The sequence below is a fragment of the Cyprinus carpio genome, chromosome A20 (genome assembly GCF_018340385.1).
Source record: "Cyprinus carpio isolate SPL01 chromosome A20, ASM1834038v1, whole genome shotgun sequence".
Classification (NCBI taxonomy): domain Eukaryota; kingdom Metazoa; phylum Chordata; class Actinopteri; order Cypriniformes; family Cyprinidae; genus Cyprinus; species Cyprinus carpio.
Window position 1 is genome coordinate 3,089,035 of NC_056591.1, and position 24,205 is coordinate 3,113,239.

At 45.4% G+C, this 24,205-nt stretch overlaps 1 protein-coding gene across 1 annotated transcript; it reads right to left on the minus strand.

Annotated features, from left to right (window-relative positions):
- Positions 1 to 17,775: 17,775 nt before the first annotated feature.
- Positions 17,776 to 20,947, minus strand: LOC109073011 (myristoylated alanine-rich protein kinase C substrate a). The gene is made up of 2 exons (XM_042777379.1): positions 20,493 to 20,947; positions 17,776 to 19,534 (listed from the first exon to the last, which is right to left on the minus strand). The coding sequence occupies exons 1-2, from the start codon at positions 20,592 to 20,594 to the stop codon at positions 18,908 to 18,910; spliced, it is 729 nt and encodes a 242-aa protein (XP_042633313.1). The 5' UTR covers positions 20,595 to 20,947; the 3' UTR covers positions 17,776 to 18,907.
- Between the last annotated feature and the right edge of the window lie 3,258 nt (positions 20,948 to 24,205).

The window sequence follows — 24,205 nt, forward strand, 5'->3', positions numbered from 1 at the left end:
TAAGGTATAATGAGAAGAAATACAAGGGGGAAACTATCAGAATCAATCACATCTCAGCCCTACCCTTTCAAGTAAATGTGCATCTTACAAAAACATTAAACATTCACTACCAAAAGTGTGTCCCACTTTACATAGTTATACTATGTATTATCTTTGTTAAAAAGATTGTTGATCATATTTTAAGGTCCAATTCTTGCTATTAACAAACCATTAACTACGACTTTTGCCTCAATAATCTCCTAATTTGCTGCTTATTAATAGTTAGTAAGGTAGTTGTTTAGTTTAGGTATTGGGTAGGATTATGTAGAATATGGTCGTGCAGAATATGTGCTTTATAAGTACTAATAAACAGTCAATATGTTAATAATAGGCATGTTAATAAGCAACTAGTTAATGGTGAGAATTGGTCCCTATACTAAAGTGTTACCAGATTCTTTTGAGTGTGAAGCAGAGAAGTAGGCAAGTTTTGAAACATAATACAATGTCATAAATTGAGTCTGGAAAGCAATGAAACCTGTTGTATAGTTACATGCATTCTGTCACTGTAAAACACCTGTCAAAGTTCCCGTTTTGCTTACAGGTTTTTTTTTTTTTTTCAATTGCTTACATTTTCAAAAAAAAAAATTGCCTCTTTTTTTCAAAACTTTACACACAAATCCAAGAATTGCACACATAAAAGGCAAAATGCCTCACATCTCTTGCAAAATGAAGCACCACATTCAAAATATCACAAACACATCTCAAAGTGAGTGTTTGCACATGTGAGGAGTTAGTGTGAGGCACTGATGAATTAGTGTGGCATTTCGATTGGTTGTGTTTGAAAAAATAAATCAAGATACTTCCTGTTAGATTTTTGTGTGTTACATAGAGAATTGTGTGTTGTGTTTTGCAAAAAGTGTCAGACTCAAAGGCTTAGAATTAGTGTATGGTTTTGCAGACTTGGTGTGAGTTTCTGGTGTTCGAGTGTCAGGTTTCAGAAATTGTGTGACAAGTAAAGATTTTGTGTTGAAAAAAAAATGTAATAATGAGTGGAATTGTTCCTCAGGGGATCAATAGTGCAGTGTCTGATGCGATACTAGCTGATGGCTGCATGGTTACAATTTTATCTCTTATAATTTCGATCTTGGATTTAAAATAGTTCATAAAGTCATTACTGCTGTGCTGCTGGGAAATGTTAACGCCTGTTGGTGCTTTATTTATCGTTAATTTAGCAACTGTATTGAATAAATACCTGGAGTTATGTTTGTTTTATTCTAAAACTGTTTGTTTAAAAATGTTTGTTCCTGTGGCTCAGTGGTAGAGCATTGTGTTAACAGCATAAAAGGGTCTGGGTTTGATTCCCAGGGAACACACATACTGGTAAAAAAAAAAAAAAAGTATAGCCTGAATGCACTGTAAGTCGCTTTGGATAAAAGTGTCTGCTAAATGTAAAAAAGATTAAATGTAATCAGATCTAGCAGTTTTTAATGCTTTTCTGTAGGATAGGGTACTTTCCCACCAAGCAATAAGAAATACCTCTAGTTTTGTTTTCCTCCAGCTGCGCTCCATTTTCCGGGCTGCTCTCTTTAGGGTGTGAGTGTGCTCATCATACCACAGTGTCAAACTGTTTTCCTTAATCTTCCTTAAGCGTAAAGGAGCAACCGTATCTAAAATGCAAGAAAAGTGAGAGTCCATAGTTTCTATTACATCATCAAGTTTTTCTGAGATATTGGATATGCTGAGGGATTGAGATAAATCAGGAAGATTACTTACAAAGCAGTATTTTGTGGTAGAATGATGTTCTACCATACTTGTAGCAAGGAGTAGAATTTACAGTTTTAGCTATATGGAGTTTACACAACATTAGATAATGATCTGAGATGTCATTCGCTTTGCTGCAGAATTTCAACACCGTTAACATCAATTCCATGTGACAGTATTAAATCTAGAGTATGATTTCGACAATGAGTAGGTCCTGACATGTGTTGTCTAAGCCCAATAGAGCTCAAAATGTCTAGAAATGCTGATCCCAATGCATTTTTATCATTATTAACATGGATATTAAAATCACCAACAAATAAAACTTTATCTGCAGATAGCACTAACTCAGATAGAAAATCAGCAGATTATTTAATAAAGTTTGTATGGTGCCCTGGTGGCCTGTATACAGTAGCCAGTACAAACAACACAGGGGATTTATCATTGACACTTGTTTCTTTGGATAATGTTATATGAAGCACCATTACTTTAAATGAGTTATACTTGAAGCCCGCCCTTGATTAATACTGAAAATATTGTTATAACTGAAGCAACATCTCCTCCTTTACCTTTTGGATGCGGCTCATGTTTATAACAGTAATATTGTGGGGTAGACTCTTTTAAAATAATGTAAAAATCTTGTTTCAGCCAGGTTTCTGTCAAACACAGCACATCTAGGTTGTGATCAGTGATCATATTATTTACAAAATGCGCATTTTGTAGAAAAGGACCTGATATTCAGTAAGCCAAGCTTTATAATTTGTTTCTCTGTATTGTATACACTCACCTAAAGGATTATTAGGAACACCTGTTCAATTTCTCATTAATGCAATTATCTAATCAACCAATCACATGGCAGTTGCTTCAATGCATTTAGGGATGTGGTCCTGGTCAAGACAATCTCCTAAACTCCAAACTGAATGTCAGAATGGGAAAGGAAGGTGATGCAGCAAAGCATTTGTGAAGCCACAACACGCACAACCTTGAGGCGGATGGGCTACAACAGCAGAAGACCCCACCGGGTACCACTCATCTCCACTACAAATAGGAAAAAGAGGCTACAATTTGCACGAGCTCACCAAAATTGGACAGTTGAAGACTGGAAAAATGTTGCCTGGTCTGTTGAGTCTCGATTTCTGTTGAGATATTAAGATGGTAGAGTCAGAATTTGGCGTAAACAGAATGAGAACATGGATCCATTATGCCTTGTTACCACTGTGCAGGCTGGTGGTGGTGGTGTAATGGTGTGGGGGATGTTTTCTTGGCACACTTTAGGCCCCTTAGTGCCAATTGGGCATCGTTTTAAATGTCACGGCCTACCTGAGCATTGTTTCTGACCATGTCCATCCCTTTATGACCACCATGTACCCATCCTCTGATGGCTACTTCCAGCAGGATAATGCACCATGTCACAAAGCTCGAATCATTTCAAATTGGTTTCTTGAACATGACAATGAGTTCACTGTACTAAAATGGCCCCCACAGTCACCAGATCTCAACCCAATAGAGCATCTTTGGGATGTGGTGGAATGGAAGCTTCGTGCCCTGGATGTGCATCCCACAAATCTCCATCAACTGCAAGATGCTATCCTATCAATATGGGCCAACATTTCTAAAGAATGCTTTCAGCACCTTGTTGAATCAATGCCACGTAGAATTAAGGCAGTTCTGAAGGCGAAAGGGGGTCAAACACAGTATTAGTATGGTGTTCCTAATAATCTTTTAGGTGAGTGTATATTTTTTTATTTTTTGAACATCAATTAAATTGTTACTCTTAACCCCTTAAAGAACACAAATTAAGATATTGTGGATGAAAACAGGGAGGCTTGTGACTGTCCCATAGACTGCCAAGTAAAATACACTGTCAAGGTCCAGAAAAAAATGAAAGATATCGTCCGAATAGTCCATCTGCCATCAGTGGTTCATCCGTAACATTATGAAACGACGACAATACTTTTTGTACGGGAATAAAACAAAAATAATGACTTTATTCAACAATTTGTCTCCTCTGTGTCCCTCCACATCAGCGTAGCGCCATTTCGGCAAATCTGAGCTGTACGCAGGCAGCGTACGCTCTTCTGTGTCAGGCGCGACACAGGATGCGCTGTTTACTTTCAAATCAAAACGTAAATATACATAGAAAACACATCCTTGTGGCGCAGATGACACAGAAGAGCCTCCCTGTTTTCATCCAAAATATCTTAAATTGTGTTCCGAAGACGAATGAAGCCTTTATGGGTTTGGGAAGACATGGGGGTAAGTGATTAATGGCAAAAATTTCATTTTGGGGTGGACTATCCCTTTAAATTGGTTTGGATTTTTTTTTTTGTATTTTCTAATTCAGGGAACAGACACAGTCTCTATAGTGTGATATCTAGGTGAAAGAGTCTCTATGTGGTGAAAATTAACCGAATTCTGTGGCGTGAGGCAGCTAGCAGACAATCGGTTTAGCCAGTCTGTCTGCTTCCTGACCTGGGCCCCAGTAAGTCAAGTGCAAACTCTGCTATATTTCACCTAAACCATTTCACCTTTACTCAAAATCAAACAAAGCTTTCAAATCACACACACATTATCAATAATAAACACACTAAAGATCATACATCAGACACTACATCAGAAAATGGAGAACACAGTGTCCAGTGCATGTAGTTACAAAAAAAAAAAAAAAACTGTTTATTGTATATAGTAAATATTTTGCAATACTGTAAACACACACACACACACACACACGCAAAATGAATCACACTTAAGTTTGGTGAAAAAAAAAAATATATACAGTACTTACTGCAGTCCAACTGCAAAGGCCAAAAGGGTCAAATAAAACTCTAAATGGATAGCATGTTACAGTACACTCAAATACTGTAAGTTGTGTAATTGTAAAATCAGGTTCAATGAGAGATTCATTCTGTCTTCAGCATCAGTTCCTTGCATGAGACTGAGGACTTTGTCCGCATCACAAGTAATGTGGTCTTTTTTACTAGACAAAGAGAAAAAAAATATCTGGTCTGACAGATCCAGCCTTGATAACTCCCTCGTAACCTTACTCTTTCTCTCCTCATCCTCTTCCTCCTCATCCTCCACTTCTTACATGTGCTCTTCCTCCTCTCCTTCTCAGATTGTTTCTATCTATTGTTTGCATCATCATTCAGTCACCTGTGCCACTTGTGCACTCTCATATCTTGTACAGTTGGTTTGATCACATCATTATAAACAAGTGTGAACAATTTTGAATCGTTGCATGTAAATGACAACAACTGTGTTAGTTGTGTTTAACTTTTGCCGATTGTGTTTAGCATTTTGCAGCACAAATACATCAAAGTATGATAAGTGTTTAAGTGAATGTGTCACGGTGTCTGTTCTGTGTCTCCCTGGGTGGCCACTAGAGGTCTCACTTCCCCTTATTGTCATCTTCGTCAGAACTTCATTTCCCACTAGCCTTAGCTGCTCATCACTGTTCATTGTATTCAGCTGTCACCACTTACCTTGTTTGCACCTGTCTTTAAATACCCTGGTTGTTCTGTCTTTGTTACGGAGTCCTTGTTGAATGTCACCCTGCGTTTTCCTGGTTCCCTGGTTTCTCGTGTTTTTGTATGTTGTTTATGTTTTTTTGTTTTGGTTATGTTTTGTTGGACGGATTACCCTGGATGTTGACCTTTGCCTGGCTAAGTTATGATTTTTGGATTGCCTCAATAAACATACTGCAATTGGATCTACCTGTCTGTGTGCGGTTCGTGACAGAAGGACTCCGTCACACTTAGATCCAGCAGGATGTTTTTTGAGGTTTCTCCCCCTGCCATCGAGCGGGAGAGAACGAGTGGGTTTGAGGGAACCCGCCTGGCCGTTTTTCGTGGGACCCGGGGAGGTCGCATAGGAGCGAGCGGGCGAGAGGAGGTCCGGCATCGCTCTCCACCAGGGTCCCCCTTCGACCCGGGGCTCGTGAGAGGGGGGAGGAAGCACACGTCCGCCGAGACTGTGTCTGCGGAGAAGAGGGCGACGGAAACGTTCTTGGATTATTTTTCTAGGCTGTCCAAGATCCTAGAGATTCCCAAAGGTGTTCACGTCACGGCTGCTGAGCCAGCACCACAGTCCAGGAGGGTCGCCAACCCAGCGCCACAGCACAAGATGGCCGCCAGCCCAGCGCCACAGCACAAGATGGCCGCCAGCCCAGCGCCACAGCACAAGATGGCCGCCAGCCCAGCGCCACAGCACAAGATGGCCGCCAGCCCAGCGCCACAGCACAAGAGGGCCGCCAGCCCAGCGCCACAGCACAAGATGGCCGCCAGAGCAGAGCCACAGCCCAAGATGGCCGCGGAGACATTGTTGAGTTACTTTTCCAGGATGTGCCAGATCCCGGAGATTCCCAGGAGTGTTCACATCACGGCCGCTGACCCAGCGCCAATGCCCAGGATGGCCACCAGTTCAGCACCACAGCGCAAGATGGGCCGCCAGCCCAGCGCCATTGCACAGGATGGCTGCCACCTCAGCGTGCCCAGCACCACAGCACGGGATGGCCGCCGGCCCAGCACCACAGCACAAGATGGTTGACTCAACGCCTGAGTCTTCCGTCAAGGAGCCACCGGCACGCCATCATAGAGGCCGCAGGAGGAGGAGACAGGCGTCAGCCGTTCCTCGAAGCCAGGAGGACGTTCCCGAGCAGGCCGCTGCAGTCCAGGAGGACGTTCCCGAGCGGGCCGCTGCCGTCCAGGAGGACGTTCCCGAGCGGGCCGCTGCCGTCCAGGAGGACGTTCCCGAGCGGGCCGCTGCCGTCCAGGAGGACTTTCCCGAGCGGGCCGCTGCCGTCCAGGAGGACGTTCCCGAGCGGGCCGCTGCCGTCCAGGTGGACGTGCCCGAGGTTCCCGAGGCGGGGCTCGAGGTGGTTCTGGATGCCGAGGCGGTGCCCGAGGCTGTGCCCGATGCCGAGGCTGTGTCCGAGGCCGAGGCGGTGCCTGATGCCGAGGCGGTGCCCGAGGCGGTGCCTGATGCGGTGGCCGAGGCGGTTCCCGATGCAATGTCCGATGCCGCCGAGGGCGGTGCCCGAGGCGGTGCCCGATGCCGAGGCGGTGCCTGATGCGGTGGCCGAGGTGGTTCCCGATGCAATGTCCGATGCCGAGGCGGTGCCCGATGCCGAGGCGGTGCCCGAGGCGGTGCCTGATGCGGTGGCCGAGGCGGTTCCCGATGCAATGTCCGATGCCGAGGCGGTGCCCGTTGCCGAGGCGGTGCCCGATGCGATGGCCGAGGCGGTGGTCGAGGCAGAGGCGGTTCCCGATGCGATGCCCGAGGCCGAGGCGGTGGCCGAGGCAGAGGCGGGTTCCCGATGCGGTGCACGAGGCCGAGGCGGTGCCCGATGCCGAGGCGGTGCCCGATGCCGAGGCGGTGCACGAGGCCGAGGCGGTGCCCGATGCCGAGGCGGTGCCCGATGTTGGCCAGGGCGGTGCCGAGGCGGTCCCCGATGCCGAGGCGGTGCCCAAGGCCGAGGCGGTGCCCGATGCGGTGCCCGATGCCGAGGCGGTGCCCGATGCCGAGGCGGGGCCCGAGGCGGTCCCCGATGCCGAGGCGGTCCCCGATGCAATGCCCGATGCCGAGGCGGTGCCCGATGCGGTGCCCAGAGACGGTGCCAGAGACGGTTCCCGATGTAATGCCCGAGACCGAGGCTGTTCCGGAGGTCGAGGCGGTGCCCGATGTTGTTCCCGATGCCGAGGCGGTGGCCGATGCAGAGACGGTTCCCGAGGCGGTGGCCGATGCCGTTCCGCAGGTCGAGGCGGTGGCCGATGCAGTTCCGCAGGTCGAGGCGGTGGCCGATGCCGTTCCGCAGGTCGAGGCGGTGGCCGATGCCGTTCCGCAGGTCGAGGCGGTGGCCGATGCCGTTCCGCAGGTCGAGGCGGTGGCCGATGCCGTTCCGCAGGTCGAGGCGGTGGCCGATGCCGTTCCGCAGGTCGAGGCGGTGGCCGAGTTGGTTCCAGAGACCGAGGCGGTGCCCGAGGCGGTGCCCGATGCGCAGGCCGAGGTCGTTCCCGAGGCGGTGGCCGATGCCGTTCCGCAGGTCGAGGCGGTGGCCGAGTTGGTTCCAGAGACCGAGGCGGTGCCCGATGCGCAGGCCGAGGTCGTTCCCGAGGCGGTGGCCGATGCGCAGGCCGAGGTCGTTCCCGAGGCGGTGGCCGATGCGCAGGCCGAGGTCGTTCCCGAGGCGGTGCCCGATGCAGAGGTCGTTCCCGAGGCGGTGCCCTTGTCCAATGCCGTTCCTGAGGCGGTGCCCTTGTCCAATGCCGTTCCTGAGGCCGTTCCTGAGGCCGTTCCCGAGGCCGTTCCTGAGGCCGTTCCTGAGACCGTTCCCGAGGCGGTGTCCTGGTCCGATGCCGTTCCTGAGGCCATTCCAGAGGCGGTGGCCGATGCTGTTCCGGAGGCCGATGCGGGGCCCAAGATGGCTCCGGAGGCGATACCCGTGTCCAAGGCCGTTCCCGAGGCGGTGTCCTTGTCTGAGGTCGTTCCTGATGCCGTTCCCAATGCCGTGACCGGGCCATCGCCACAGCCTGCTCCTTACTGGCTCCCCGATTGGCAGGGTTCCGTTCGGGCCACTCAAATGGCGAATTCCTCCCTGGCCGTCTGCACAACGAGAATGGACTGATCCACCGTGGCCACCGGAACTGCCTGGTCCCTCGTGGTCCCCTGAACTTTCGGGTCCACCGTGGCCACCTGAACTGCCTGGTCCCTCGTGGTCCCCTGAACTTTCGGGTCCACCGTGGCCACCTGAACTGCCTGGTCCCTCGTGGTCCCCTGAACTTTCGGGTCCACCGTGGCCCCCTGAACTGCCTGGTCCCTCGTGGTCCCCTGAACTTTCGGGTCCACTGTGGCCCCCTGATCTGACCAAGCCACCTGGGCTACCAGGGGAGCCATCGCTGCCGGTCCCAGTTCCCCTACACGGGCCTGGCCCGCCATCCCTCCCCCTGTTCTGCCTCCACCAGGCAACCTCCCTCCTGGTCTCTTTGTTTTGTGTTTATTTGGTTCTGAGGAGCATCTGGAAGCTGCTCCTTAGAGGGGGGGTAGTGTCACGGTGTCTGTTCTGTGTCTCCCTGGGTGGCCACTAGAGGTCTCACTTCCCCTTATTGTCATCTTCGTCAGAACTTCATTTCCCACTAGCCTTAGCTGCTCATCACTGTTCATTGTATTCAGCTGTCACCACTTACCTTGTTTGCACCTGTCTTTAAATACCCTGGTTGTTCTGTCTTTGTTACGGAGTCCTTGTTGAATGTCACCCTGCGTTTTCCTGGTTCCCTGGTTTCTCGTGTTTTTGTATGTTGTTTATGTTTTTTTGTTTTGGACGGATTACCTGGATGTTGACCTTTGCCTGGCTAAGTTATGATTTTTGGATTGCCTCAATAAACATACTGCAATTGGATCTACCTGTCTGTGTGCGGTTCGTGACAGAATGAGAATGTGTTTAGAGTTTTGCAAAAAGAGTGCATGAGATTTGCAAATAGAGCCTAACTGCCTGAACATGTTTAAGGTTTAGCAGAAAGAGTGCTTTATTCAACAAATTGCTTCAGAGAAAACTGTAATAGAGACCATCTGGTTTTCGTGATCCTGGTTCACATGCCTCAATCCATGCAGGGCTTTTCAGAAAGTCAGTATGACAGTATGAGATTAATAAACAATGTTCTATTCTATTAAAATAAATATGCTGTAATCGTGTGAATACATAATGTGCGCACTTTTGAAGTAAAAGCTTGTATGTTGTCTAGCGAAGCTCTGATCAAAATTAAATGGAAGCAAACATGATTGAATATGTGCAGGTTTGTGCTCATTATTATATTCAAAATATCATTAACTACCGATTGATTTTGCATTCCTGGCAGAAATAAGAACTATTAGTGTCATTGCGTATGTGTGTGTTTGTGTGTGTTTGTGTCCCAGTGACAAAGTTTGAAGTGATATGCTGCAAAGTTCAGAGTCACTGGTTAGTATGAAGTCAGTAGTTTTGTACCAAATGTATTTTAAGTAAATATCTTAAATAAATTAAGTGTTTTAATTATGGTTGCAGATGGCATACTATACTACGGCATAAGAAAAGCAGTAAAGAGCAAAGAGAAAAGCAGAACATTGTTTAAAGAATTCCAAGACAGCCCCATTGGAGGGCGTAGTTGAATATTTACAGTTCCCTTTCAGTACTTCACTCGTACTGCGTCGAAGACGCTATGGGAAAAAACCCTTTTTTCTCCTGAACTGAAGCCTTATTCAATCACGCAGTGAAACTGCACGTCCATCGGTTCGTGCAGTGTATAGAAACGGATCAATGGCTCGGCAGCGGTGCTGCACGAACCTGAAGACGCTATGGCCCTGCAGCTCGTGCAGAGCCCCTCTGCTCGCTGATAACAGGCACAGCGAGTGCGTCGCATGCTTGGGGAAACCCCACGCTGACGCAGCGCTCGCTGAGAATGAATCTCGCCTCTCTTCACTTGGGAATCGCTGTCTTTTCAGAGAGTGATCTCGCTCCTCGCGCCCTCCCGTTTTCTTCCTCCCGCGAGCCGGCGAGGAAAAAACAGCGGGGCAGAGGATTAAAGCGTCAGGATGAGAGTGAGCCCACACCAGCTCAGCCCCCGTGTGCCTCACTTTCTCCGCCCAGAAGGGGATTCCCCCGTCCCCTTCTTTTGGCCTGATCAATGTCCCTCTGCTGCCGCGAGCTATTTGATCTTGTTCGGAGGGAGTGACAAAGAGCTACTAGATGACAGCATGTCTCTAGCCACTTCAGATGGTGAGGAGCTGTCGGGCTCGCCAGACCCCGCCCCCTTGACGCTGTCCGAGCCCAGCCACACGAATCTCGGGGTGGATGCCGAACTCATCCGCGTTCTCTCCAAGGCAGTGGGTCTGGAATTGTCTCCTCCAGAGGAACCATCCCGTAGCCGTCTGGACGAGTAGTTTCTGCCGGGGTGCCAACAAGCCCCTCGTCAGAGAGCCTCCCCGTTCTTCCCAGAAGTCCATGACGAGCTAACTAAGTCGTGGCGCGCCCCCTACTCAGCGCGCCTGCATACTTCATCTTCCTCTGCCCTCACCTCGCTTGACAGCACAGAAGAAAATGGATACGAACGACTGCTGCCGCTGGACGAGTCTGTGGGCGCGCATCTCTGCCCACCCACAGCCATTGGATGGAAGACCAAGGCCAACCATCCATCCAAGCCCTGCAGAGATCAAGGACGCTGACAAAGTCCCATTCCTGGACGCGCCGATCTCCCACAGCGGCCTCTTTGGACCAGCAGTAGAAGGGTTCACCGAACACTTCACTGAGTCACAGAAGTCGTCCCAGGCGATGCGACACTTCCTGCCAAAGCGTGCTTCATCTGCTGCTGCCAGTCGCCCCAAGCAAACTCCGACTCACCAGCCTCCAAAGCAAGCGCTGCCCAGCCTGAGAAATCTGAGCCTCGACAATGTTCTCGCTCGGCCACCAGACGGTTTCAGTTCCCTAAGCGCAAGGGACCCCGGCCCAAGATAGCACTGGACCCCCCGCCGCCGTCATCCTGATCTACAGGCAAGAAAGAGGAGGGGGCTAAGTCTCGCCACGACCAGACCACCGCCAAACTGCCCCGTGTGTTCTTCCATCCACCTCGTCCAGTTCCAGGTGTCGACAAAGTTGTATTTGCTGCGAACGATCTGCCCATTCTAGCGCCCAGACAGCAAAGCGCTGTGACAGCGCACAAAACAAAACACACACCCTTTCGCAAAAAGAGCAGTTTTCCTCTCATATCACTCACGAGCGCTATGTCCCCCTGCAGCAGACAAGCACTCGAGCTAATTCAACCCGTGTCTGTCCGGCCACACAATGGCAAGCCATTCCCGGAGTGTCAGATTGGGTTATGGAGAGGGCTTGACATTAACACCCTCCCACTCGCCAAATGCGGGTGGATTTTGCTCGTGGCGGGTAACACAGTGACTCCAACTAGCCACTTTTGCGGGTTGAATAATTGTAGTGTTTTTAATAGGCATCTGAAACTACAACTCCCATGAGTATTACATGCAGAGTGTTGCCTTGCGCTTGCGTGCTAGTGACAGAAAGGAAGAGACAGCTAGCTGCCCTGCTGGAGTTACGTCGTTGTACGCCAGTGGAGCTATGTGGCGACACATAAAAGGTGTAACAAAACCTGGTGAGCAGAAACACACAAGAGAAAACCTGACGATGAAACCAAAAAGGAAGAAGAGACAAAGAAAAACAAAAGACTTTTCAACGAAAAGTGGAAGTCAGGTCGAGAATGGCTGGCATATGATATAAAAGTATATTCACAGCAACAAAAATGTGGCTAGTAAAAATGCTGTGTGGCTAGTAACTTTGGAAAAGAAAAAAAATAGTTAATGTTAATGGTTCTTTTCACTTGATCTGAAAGATGCTTACTTTCACATCCAGATAGCCCCCATCACAGGCCATTCTTGAGATTTGCCTTTGAGGGTGTGGCTTACTAGTTCAGGGTCCTCCCCTTCGGGCTGTCTTTGGCTCCTTGCACGTTTACAAAGTGCATGGATGCGGCTCTCTCCCCTCTCAGGCAGAAGGGAATCCGCATTCTCAATTACCTCGACGACTGGCTGGTTCTGGCTCAGACAGAGGTGGAGGCCTTGAGTTACAGAACCCTGCTCCTCAGCCACCTGGAATGCCTAGGGCTCAGGGTGAATTTTGCCAAGAGTTCGCTGTCTCTAAGCCAACGGATGCCGTTTCTGGGAACAGTGCTCGACTTGGTGACAATGAGGGCAACGATGGTGAAGGAGCGCACCGCGGCTCTACAATGACTCGCGTCCTCTTTCAAAATAGGTGCTTCTCGCCCCCTAAAGATGTTCCAGAGGCTGCTGGGCCTTATGGCAGCAGCATCACTGGTGCTGGAGCTCGGGCTGCTACACATATTGGCCCCTCCAATATTGGCTGAAGCTGCGTGTTCCGCCTCATGCTTGGCGTCACAGACGCTTGAATATCAAGGTGAGTAAGGACTGCATTTTGGCCCTGACGCCTTGGAGGAACATGCAATGGATGGAACGGGATGCCCTGCTTGGTATGGTTTGCAGAAGGGAAGTAATCTCGACAGATGCGTCCAACACAGGTTGGGGCGCACTGTACGAGGGAAAACCTGCTTTTGGCCAATGGTCGAAAGAGGAAAGCAGGCTTCACATCAACTGCCTCAAGATGCCAGAGCTTCCTGTCAGACCTAAAGAGCCACCATGTGCTGGTCAGATCAGACAGCATGACGGTGGTGACATACATAAATCACCAAGGTGGGTTGTCATCGACGCGACTCTTCAGGCTAACGTCGCGACTGCTGGAATGGGCCCAGAACAACTGAGGGCAGTGCCCATACCGGGCAAACTGAACCAGGGCGCGGACATGCTGTCGAGAAGCAGACTCCCCTCAGAGGAGTGGAGGCTTCACCCGCATACAAATCAGAAGATATGGGAGATCTTCGGCAAATCGGAAATAGACCTCTTCACCTCAAAAGACAACTCTCATTGCCCAACGTATTTTTCCAAGATCGAGGACGCATTGGCCCAGGACTGGCCCAACTGCCTTCTTTAAGCTTTTCCTCCAATTCCTCTGATTCCCCTAGTAATCAGGCGGGTCAGGGATCAGAGATGCAGAGTTCTTCTTGTGGCCCCACTCTGGGAAAACCAGCATTGGATAGCCAACCTTTCACAGATGTTGACGGCGGCCCATTGGCCCATTCTTCTGAGATGGAGCTTCCTTCCTCAGGCGGGCGGGACAATTTGGCACCCACACCCAGAGCTGTGGGCTCTGCACCTTTGGTCACTCAACGGGAACCCACGGGACTTCCTGAGTGCGTACTAGACACTACTTCACAGGCTAGAGCTCCATCTACAAGACGCCTCTACGCCTCTAAGTGGTCGGTGTTCTCCGCATGGTGCTCAGGCCATGGCGAAGACCCTGCCTCCTGTGATGTATCAGTGATACTGTCATTTTTACAAGAGCTCTTGGATAAGGGGCAGTTCCCGTCCACGCTCAAGGTCTATGTAGCGACTATAGCGGCGTCACATGCCCCTATAGCACGCCAGTCGGTGGGCAAAAACGACCTTGTCGTTCGATTCATGAGAGGTGCCAGAAGGCTTAATCCGCCTCGCCCTCTCACTATCCCTTCATGGGACCTGCCCATGGTGCTGAGAGCCTTAAAAGGGTGCCCCCTTTGAGCCGCTATAATCCATCAGCCTGAAGTCCCTGACGTTGAAGACCGCTCTGCTACTGGCACTCAAAAGTCGTCCTGAAACCAAGGCATGGCTATATACCAGAGATGCTCTCCACACCCTTCAGAGCACAAGTGGTTACTCTCTCTGCATTACAAAACACAGAGGAAGATCGAGAGCTGAATCTACTATGTCCTGTAAGGGCACTGAAAGCCTACATGGAGCGCTCTGCGCCGATAAGGCAATCAGAACAGCTCTTTGTATGCTTTGGAGGCCGCACCAAAGGGTTGCCGGTCTCAAAGCAAAGGCTTTCTAAGTGGATTGTGGACACGATTCAGCTAGCCTACTCTTCCTTGGGCCTGGAATGCCCCATTGGAGTAAGAGACCATTCGACGAGATGTGTCTGTTGGTGTTGGGGGTGGTGTGGCGGTTTGATTTTAGATGGAATTTGTGGGGAGGAGTGTTTTAGTTTTGGGTATGCATTTGGTAGATTTTATAATATAGACATCCCAGCACTTCATGCTAGGGTACTTTCTGTGTAGGGTCACCTTTTGTTCCTCAGTCTCATGCTCTTGGCCATTCTTTGCCCAAGACTCAAATGTGCTTGTGTGCGCTCGGTCCCTTAGGCGCCGAGGCGATACGAGCATGGGATGATCAAGCTTGCCCAGAAATAACCTCACTGAGCTCATTCTGCTCCTGGTTGCTATTGTCATATCTTGGTATCATATATCAAGTATGATTGCATTGGTCGTTCCCTCTTCTTAGCACGGCGTGATTGAACTGGGTTCCCATAGCGTCTTCGACGCAGTACGAGTGATTTATTGAAAGGGAACGTATTCGGTTACTAACGTAACCTCGGTTCCCTGAAATACGGGAACAAGTACTGCGTTCCTTGCCGTGCTCAGTCGTCGCTTCAGTCGAAGTAACCTGATGCCTGTGGCGAAGCAGCCACTTAATATAGCCATTCTGCTGGGCTTTGGTGGGCTTCACTGCCATAGGTTTGTGCAGCACCGCTGCCGAGCCATTGGTTCGTTTCTATATACGGCATGAACCGATGGACGTGCAGTTTCACTGCGCGATTTGAATAAGGTTTGAAACACTTAGACACTGCTGGGCAAAATCTTAAACACTTTTAACATTTCTATTTTTGATGCAGTTTTTTTTTTTTAGACATTGTTAAAGTACATGAATATATTGACCAAACACAACACATGAGACAAGTACTGCACATTCATGACAATATTTATTTCCCAGCACATTGTAAAATCTTTCAGTACATCATTGCAATTAAGCTGCATTTTGCACTGAAAATCAGAATGTATTACAAATACAATATACAGTAGTACATAAACTTTTGTGGAGATGAGTAAACAACACCTTAGCATCATCTCTTCGTACAGCTTGATATGGTCACTTCATCCACATTACAGGCAATGTCCTCCCTCGCAAGACAGTGAGGGAAGAAACTTCTAAAATGGTGACTCCATCCTTGCCCAGACTTTGCATCTATTAGGTCACAGGCCTCCTCCATTGCTTGAATGAGGGGTATAACATAGGGTCAGAGATCATTAACCTTCCACTGCCATGCAGAAGGGGAAAAGGAAAGGAAGGGAGAGTGTTGTGGGAGGTATTGGAATAATGGAACCAGTCACCTAGTCTGTCCACTGCTTAGTCTGTCTAAAAACGTATGTGTTCGGTGTTGTAAGGACCTGTTTTGGCATGCCAGTGGAGGACCCCATTCTGTGTGATTGCAGCATATATTGTGATATCACCACTACGTTGACCCGGGACATTCAAAAGAGCTCTCTGGCCAAAGATGTTTCTCCCTATTCCTCTTCCTGCAACATTGCTTTTCATTTTTGTTGAAGACAAAAATTCACCTGTTAACTTTTTATAGTGCTTACCCCTTGATTGTTGAGTTTACAGTTAAGCACCTAAGTGTCTGCACACCAGATGGCTGTGTTTGGTCAATAGGTTCATATGTGTAGTATTTTAAAAAGCAGTGTCTTGAAATGGCAAAGAAGTGACATAATGTTAGATTTCTGTGTCTAATGTAGAGAAGTGTGTGTAGTGTTTTGCAAAAAATGTGAGGCTAAGAATGTGCTTATAGTTGTGCAGATCTGGGCTGATGTTTTGCTCTTTGAGTGTACGGTTTCACTAGCTTTGTGTTATTTTTAATTTTAGTGTGTAAGCAATTGTAAAATACTGTAAAACTCAAAATGCATTGTGTGCCAGATATTATTGGGCAGGGATGACAGTGGATATTGAGAAATGGGTAATTACATGTGCTACCCATGTTTTTACATCATTTTAACATGCTCATTTTTATAGACATTTGAAGCTGACAAGATGTGCTACCCCTGTTTCTACATCCTTTTTAGGTGGAAGTTCATTCTGGTGATTAGAGCTGAGAAGATGTGCTACCCCTGTTCCTACATCCTAGGTCAGTGATTCCCAATCCTGGTCCTGGAGAACCCCCAACACTACACGTTTTTGGTCTTGCAGTCTTCACTAATAAGTTGAATCAGGTGTGTTTGAATAGGAGACATCTAAAATGTGCAGTGTTGGGGGTTCTCCAGGACCAGGATTGGGAACCACTGTCCTAGGTGGTAGTTAATTCTTATAAGACATTTGAAGTTGTGCTACCTATTTCTACATCCTTTTTTAAGGTGGTGGTTCATTCTGGTGTTTAGAGCTGACTAGATGTGCTACCCGTTTCTACATCCTTTTATAGGCGGTAGTTCATTCTGAAGAAAAGCTCATACCGTTAGATTAGACATGACAGGTTGAATTAGGTTGCACCTCCTGAGTGGGTAGGATACATTGTCAGAAAACCATTTGATGAAACTATCATTGTTGGTTAAATGAAGCTCAAGTGCCACCAACAGGCCCATTATGTATATTATGTAAGCAGTTCAAGAATACACTAAGGACTTTATTTTTATAATTATGCACACGCGCGCACACACACACACACACACACACAGTTAAATTGGAATTACTCCATATATAAATCCCCCCCCCCTTTTTTTTTGTTTTTTTTTTTTTTTTTTTTACATTTGAGCTCTTGTCCCCAAAGAACTCTCTGCCCATTCCTTAAACTTCAACTTAGACTTGTCTTTATTGTGCATATTGGTCTCTTAACGGGGTCAAGGTGTGTTCTCCAACAGCATATTTTGCTCTCTCTTTTTGTCTGTGTGTGAACTTGATCTTTGGAGAATTTTGGGTAGGGCTGCTATACATTCAGGCACTGCTTTATGGTGTCTTTGTCGTATTGAATAGCACAGTTGGGCCACAGGTTTGAATGATGAAAAGAAAGAAAAGAATGATTTTACCTTCAAAAGGTTAAAGGAAGTGGCTGTACTAAAGGAAGTTTGCAGAAGGAAAACCTTAGACTGTAAATAAATAAAGTTACTTGCATTTGGGGTGTAGTGGTTAAAAGCTGAATCCTAGCAGGAAGCAACACATGACTGCCTTGTTTTCTAGACCAAGTCAGGTAAGTTAAGGCAACACCAAGGGAATTCAATGTGCAGTTAATTTCTAGAAACATCAGGGACATGATTTTTTTCCCCTCCTGGCCATGATAGGTAAAACACATTCAATGCTTGATTCCCAACGTTATTTAACATCTCCTTTATGACTCATCCAGTTGGACCTTTTTTGTACACAAATTTACATTAAAACTCAAAACAACAATTTTTACTTCCATAATGTCTAGAAATCACTTGCTCAGACTTGGTAGCATACCACTCTTACATTTTTGTTGTGTTACATTTTAGTAAATTTTTATATTAGTAGCTTTTTTTTAAACATACTGATTATCAATCAGCCACTCGCAAAACAGCCTCTCATTTCTTGCAAAATGTAAGACAAAACAACTCAAATTTCATTCACATTTATTTTGCTTTTAGTGTGCTCACATAAAATTTAGAACACCTTCAGCAGAGAAGTTTAATATCAATTTAGTAAGCAAAGTTACATTCATTGTCTAAGTCAAAGGTAAAAGCTTCTCCAATATGTACAAAAGAAAAAGACAAGATGCTACACAAACATTGCATCTGTTAGGTTCCTTAATTTTGTCAAAAGACCATTGAAAATCATCATCTGTTGGAATTAAAAACCACAGTATAAACAGCAATACGTGTCACAGCTTGGTCTGAGTTAAAAAAAAAATGCTCCAGTGGTCTGAGGATGACTTACAAAAACAGACTTGGTGATAGAAGAGCTGCATGTGCTTCTTGAGATCAAGATATTATTTGTACAATAATCACAGTTAAAACACCCCTTCTATACATACTTACACTTTAATAAGCTCAGAGAACCAGCAATACACCATAAAGCATATGCAAATTGTTTTCCTACTGAATTTAGACGGTTACAGCTAAAAAAAAAAAAAGTTCCCAGGACCTTTAAAATTGCCGTTTTAAACTTGCCATTGTAAATTAAACTACCTTGTTATTAGGGGGGAAAAAATCACTTTAGTGTTATAAATTGTAGTGGATTAATTGTTAGTTGTTCTGTTTTTGTACTACTACATAGTAGTCTGTGCGCTGAGCAATCAAGGTGCCAAAATTTAAAAACTCTCATTCCTATTCCCCACACCCTCTTTGACCCCTGAAACAGCTGCCTTTAATTCACAGGCATGTCTATACATTTTCATAAATGTTTACATTGTTTTGTTTAAAATGTGAAACTAAAAACAAAAACAAATGAAAACAGTTAATACTGATGCAAAAAAATATATGAGACAAATTTAACATTTTCTGTATTATTCAACTCGGCCACACATTTTCACAGCTCCAAGAATAGCCACAAGGGCAGATTTAGATTTGGGGAGAGGGGAAATATAAAAAAGTAAGACTAAAAAGCTTTAAAATATTCTACAACGTCTCATAACCTGGGACCACTCCACTGTACAACAGGGAAATATGCCTTGATTATCTGTGTTTTTTTTTTTTTTTTTTGCTACTGCTACCCCCCCCCCCCCCTCTTTTGATCTGCACTTTGCATGTTACTCTGTGGCAGATTCTGCATGGACCTCTGGACTGGATTCTGCTTCTTGAACAGTGGGAGTGGATTCCTCTGCTACAGGTGCTTCATTCTTAGAAGGAGCAGGCTCTGTCACCACTGCTGACTCCGCAGGTTTCTCCTCCTCTTTGGACTCCTCAGGGGCAGGACTGGCAGCCTTGGACTCCTCTTCTAGTTTCTCTTCTGGTTTGGATTCTGCCTCCTCCGCTGGTTTGGCTTTCTCTTCTGACACACCTTCTTCAACAGCTTCATCTGCCTCAGTTTTGGCCTCATCGCCGCAATCTCCATCACCCGTCTCCTTCTTGGTTTTCTTAAAAGAGAAGCCACTTAATTTGAAGGACTTCTTAAAAGAGAAGCGCTTCTTCTTCTTCTTGGGCGTCTCATTGCTTGTGGATGGAGTTGCGCCATCCTCAGCTTTTGTGGCCTCCTCTTCAGTGGCTGCACTCACTTCTGCGTTTGCTTTACCTCCCTCCACAGCCTCCTTCTCAGCTGGAGCTGCCTCAGCCTTCTCTCCCTCCTCAGCTGCCGCACTGCCGTTAGCCTGAACCTCTTTCTTTTCCTCAGCAGCCGCTGGAGATGCATCACCGTTCACCTTCACATGGCCATTTTCCTAAAGCAAAACACAGACCATCAGACAACCATTATCAAGCCTGGCTTTACATGAGCACCACCAAGTCAGAACACAATAATGCACTGGAAGGGGTTTGCTTTCATATTATCCACATGATATGATGATCAAAGACCATTACGGGTAAAAATAAAAAATAAATAATAATAATAATTCGTACGCGAAACCTCAAAGTCCGAGGCGCATTACACTGCCGCAACCACCAGTGGGCGCCGTTTGTCCATCAACGCTTCGAAAGAACCGACGCGGCCAAAAAAAAAAAAAAAAAAAAAGAAAAAAAAGGAAAAAGCAATTGCCAACTGATCAGCACATAATTATTGAACCTCATCACGCACGCAACAACAAACCTGTACAAAACACAGGGATGTATAAATGGCCACTACGGCACAACTTCATGTAATAATAATCAGAAATGCTCTTATGTGGTTTCTACCAGTGGAAGAGTTCCACAGTGATACTGAAGCGTCTATCGAGCATCTGAGACTGAAGGCGTGGCGAGTCATTGTTACTCCAACAATCAACCCCCGCGCGCTTCCCCCTGAAAGATTTTCAAGACGGCAAAAACAGAAATGCTAATAAAACTAAAAATATTCTCCACATCTCCTGGTTTGTTTAAATAAATCATCTTTAATTCGTATCTTCAATTCTCCACAAAAATCCAACGCTCCTCAATTCTAAACAAAGGATTCTCCGGAAAAGACGACGCCAAAATTGGATTTCCAATCTAAAGCAGTACGTTATAAAAATTTGAGCAAAATTAAACATATTTTACGGTCATGATTAAATTCAATACTGGCCGTAAAAATTGACAAAGCCTCTGGGCTGTAAAAAAAAAATGTTTAATTTGTGTGGTTGTTGGATTTTGGGCTCCAGCAGAACTCCGCGTTAATAACGTTCATAAACATAAATTACTTCTCTCATTAAATGGTCGGGTTTTTACCTGTCCGTTAGCTTTGGAGGGTGAGGGTGAAGCTGCAGCCTCTCCAGGTGTTTCTGCAGCCGTTTCTTCTTTTCCAGCTGTCTTGGAGAATTGCGCTCCCATGCTTTCACTCCAACAAAGAGCTCAACGGATCCCAATACAGAACAAAGAGCAACAAGCTTCTTCCTTCGAATAAAACACCTGGCCAACGAGCGCACTAAAAGTAGCGAACAAATCCAGTCTCGGAGAAGAACAGTGTGGAAAAAAAAACCTGGAAAATGCAAGTTTTTTTTTTTTTTTTTATTCCTAAATTTGTGCCCGTGACAAAGTAGACAGCTCAGAAAATGGAGAAATTTCCCTGGTTACTAATAAGATGCGGAGTCCAACGCCCAACTGCACCGATGAATGGGCATTCCACACGATGACGTCATTCACAGCAGTCGTCATCGCCCAATCAGAATAGACTCTCAGAGAAAGAGGGCGCACCTTAAATCTAAACAAGCCAATCATAGCCGACCGTCTGAACGTGGGCGCGTCTTAAAAGTCTGAAGCAAACAATAGAATGAGACAGATTATTGTAAAAACTCTCAACAGAATAATTTCAAAGAATTAATATTTTCCAAATCGCATGTCATATGAAAGTCCCGCGGGAATGTTGAGCTTATCCCAGCATCTCACATAAGGGTTTCATCATGAGGTTTTTATCAAAATTATTTTAAACTTAATTTTTAGTTTTTGTGGAATAGGTACATATTTATTTTACGTATCTGGATAACCTGACAATCACTTCCCTCTCATTTATGTGACTGTCAAATGTGTACTGATGGTACAAGCAAAACAACAACAACAACAACAACAAAAAGTCAGTACTCCTTAAATGCAGATTAGTAGATTATGTTATTGTTCACATGATTTTGTCAGTTAAACACTAACATACTAAAACTGTACCTAAAATGTACACCTTTGTACCTATTCTACCCTTGAACTGTCCATATTAGAAGCCTAAGATATGCACGCTTCAAAGGTATTTTTCAGCAGGACATCTTGCTTTGTTGATATTTACTATGGATGTCTTAACCAAACTTAAACACCATAAGGGCAGATTCCTTGAGCACAGCTGATGACACTTTGAAATGATGCTTGAGTGATCAAAGATTTGCCACTATGGGATAAAATAAGGGTAAACATTGTCAGAGTGTTTTTACGTTATTTGGAATGTTTGGGTTTTAATCGATAAGACAAACTTGCAGAGATTCTTCTTAACAGATAGGCTGAACTTAAAGTAAAAATTATTTAGTAGCCTCTGTATTTGGGATATTTGAGTTTTTGCTCATTTTTGTAGTTCTGCTAGATAACATTATATAGTAGTGTAGAAACTACGTACCCTATCTTTAAAAGTGCTACAGTAAATGTAATTTTTTGACTGTACTAAAGCATAAAAATACCATAATATGTTTGCATATATTCAGGAAAAATTCTAAGTTCCATGTCCACTCCATTAAGTTTCACATGCATGAGCTACACTCTAGACTAGAGCTACCACCTACCTTGGATGATCTGGTTGATCTTGTGACCAGAGTGGACGTTCGTCTTCAGCTTTGAGACCGATGTTTTATGCAAGTATTCATATGTAAATGATGACTCATCAGGCCTGTGCTTCAGAGAATGCCAGAGATTCGGCTTTTAGTCAAGGAGGAGAAATATGTTTTTCATCCACAGCATAGTCCGATCCCTTCTTGGGGTATATTGTCTTATCCAAGGGGGTGCGAATGGATACTATCAAGGTTCAGGCTGTAGTAGATTGGTCAACCCCAGATTCCAGCAAGGCCCTGCAGATTCTTGGGTTTTTTGCCAGTTTTTACCTCCATGCATTTTATTTGCAATTATAACCAGCAAGCCACTCCTTTGACTACCTTGACCTCCACAAAGATGGCGTTAATTTGGTCCAGTGCAGATGACGTTGCCTTTTTTTCACACACACTAACTCACACACACTTATACAGGTCCTTCTCAAAAAATTAGCATATTTTGAAAAAGTTCATTATTTTCCATAATGTAATGATAAAAATTAAACTTTCATATATTTTAGATTCATTGCACACCAACTGAAATATTTCAGGTCTTTTATTGTTTTAATACTGATGATTTTGGCATACAGCTCATGAAAACCCAAAATTCCTATCTCAAAAAATTAGCATATCATGAAAAGGTTCTCTAAACGAGCTATTAACCTAATCATCTGAATCAACTAATTAACTCTAAACACTAGTGATGTCCGATTCGATTTAACCGGTTCTTCTTAGTGAACCGGTTGAACCAGTTCACCAAATCGAACTGAATCGTTTGAAACGGTTCGCGTCTCCAATAAGCATTAATTCACAAATTACTTAAGCTGTTAACTTTTTTAACGTGGCTGACTCTCCCTCTGAGTCGAAATAAACCAATATCACGGAGTAATTAATTTACTCAAATAGTACACTGACTGAACTGCTGTGAAGAGAGAACTGAATATGAACACCGAGCCGAGTCAGATGACGAACGTACACGCCCACTGCTGGAGCGGTTCTCGTTCTCGAGTCAAGAACCGGTTGCATCGGTTTTCGGATCACCAGTACACTGAACCGAAAACCGTTTCTTTCGGACGCGTCCGATTTGAGAACCGATTAGCTGATTCTCGTTCTCGAGTCAAGAACCGGTTGCATCGGTTTTCGGATCACCAGTACACTGAACCGAGAACCGTTTCCTTCGGTACGCCCGGGTACGTCCGATTTGAGAACCGATGAACTGATGATACTGCGCATGCATGTAATTTTTCAAGCATTTTGTTAAACATCAGAAAGTGTGATGAAATAACTATATTTTATTTTGCTTTTTTTTTTTTTTTTTTTAAAGATGAATGTGTCTAATCTGTATATTTTGTTAAATTGTAGATTGTTAGATAATAGGTATATGGGTTTTTTTTTTAAGTTTGGGGGTTATTTGTTTTTTATATGTTTTTTGTTTATTATGTATAAGGGATGATTTATGAAATATCTGTACTGTATTTATCGTTAACGATGACACATTCACAAACTGAGTTTGTAGTAAATAAAACATGAACACGAGTAGAGCAGCTGATGATACTGAACTGCAGCGAGTCGGTTAGAGCGATTCTCGTTCACGAGTCAAGAACCGGTTGCATCGGTTTTCGGATCACCAGTACACTGAACCGAGAACCGTTTCCTTCGGACACGTCCGATTCGAGAACCGATGAGCTGGTGATACTGCGCATGCGTGATTCAGCGTAAAGCAGACTGACACACAGCGCGTCTGAACTGAACTGGTTCTTTTGGTGATTGATTCTGAACTGATTCTGTGCTAATGTTAGGAGCGCGGGTAAACCGAGGGCTTGAAATGAAGGGCAATCTGGCGAAACGTAAGTTTATTTAATAACAAATAAATCGCAATGGATTATGTATAGTAAGTGGATCATGGTTTCTGCGCTGATGACACCTAATTTATTTACTTTATATCTTCAAGACTTAAATCCTCGTATGCACATTACTTCTGTTATTGTATTTGGGTGCGTTGTTGCAAAACTTAATTGTAAACTTTTCATGATTATGAGGTTTTTAACTGACTAAAGTTATGATTATACTGACTTTATATATTTGAATGTTTGATAGACTTGACGCCATTACGTCATCGCCAATGACGTCATTACGTCGAGCGTAAAAGAACCGGTGAACCGTTTT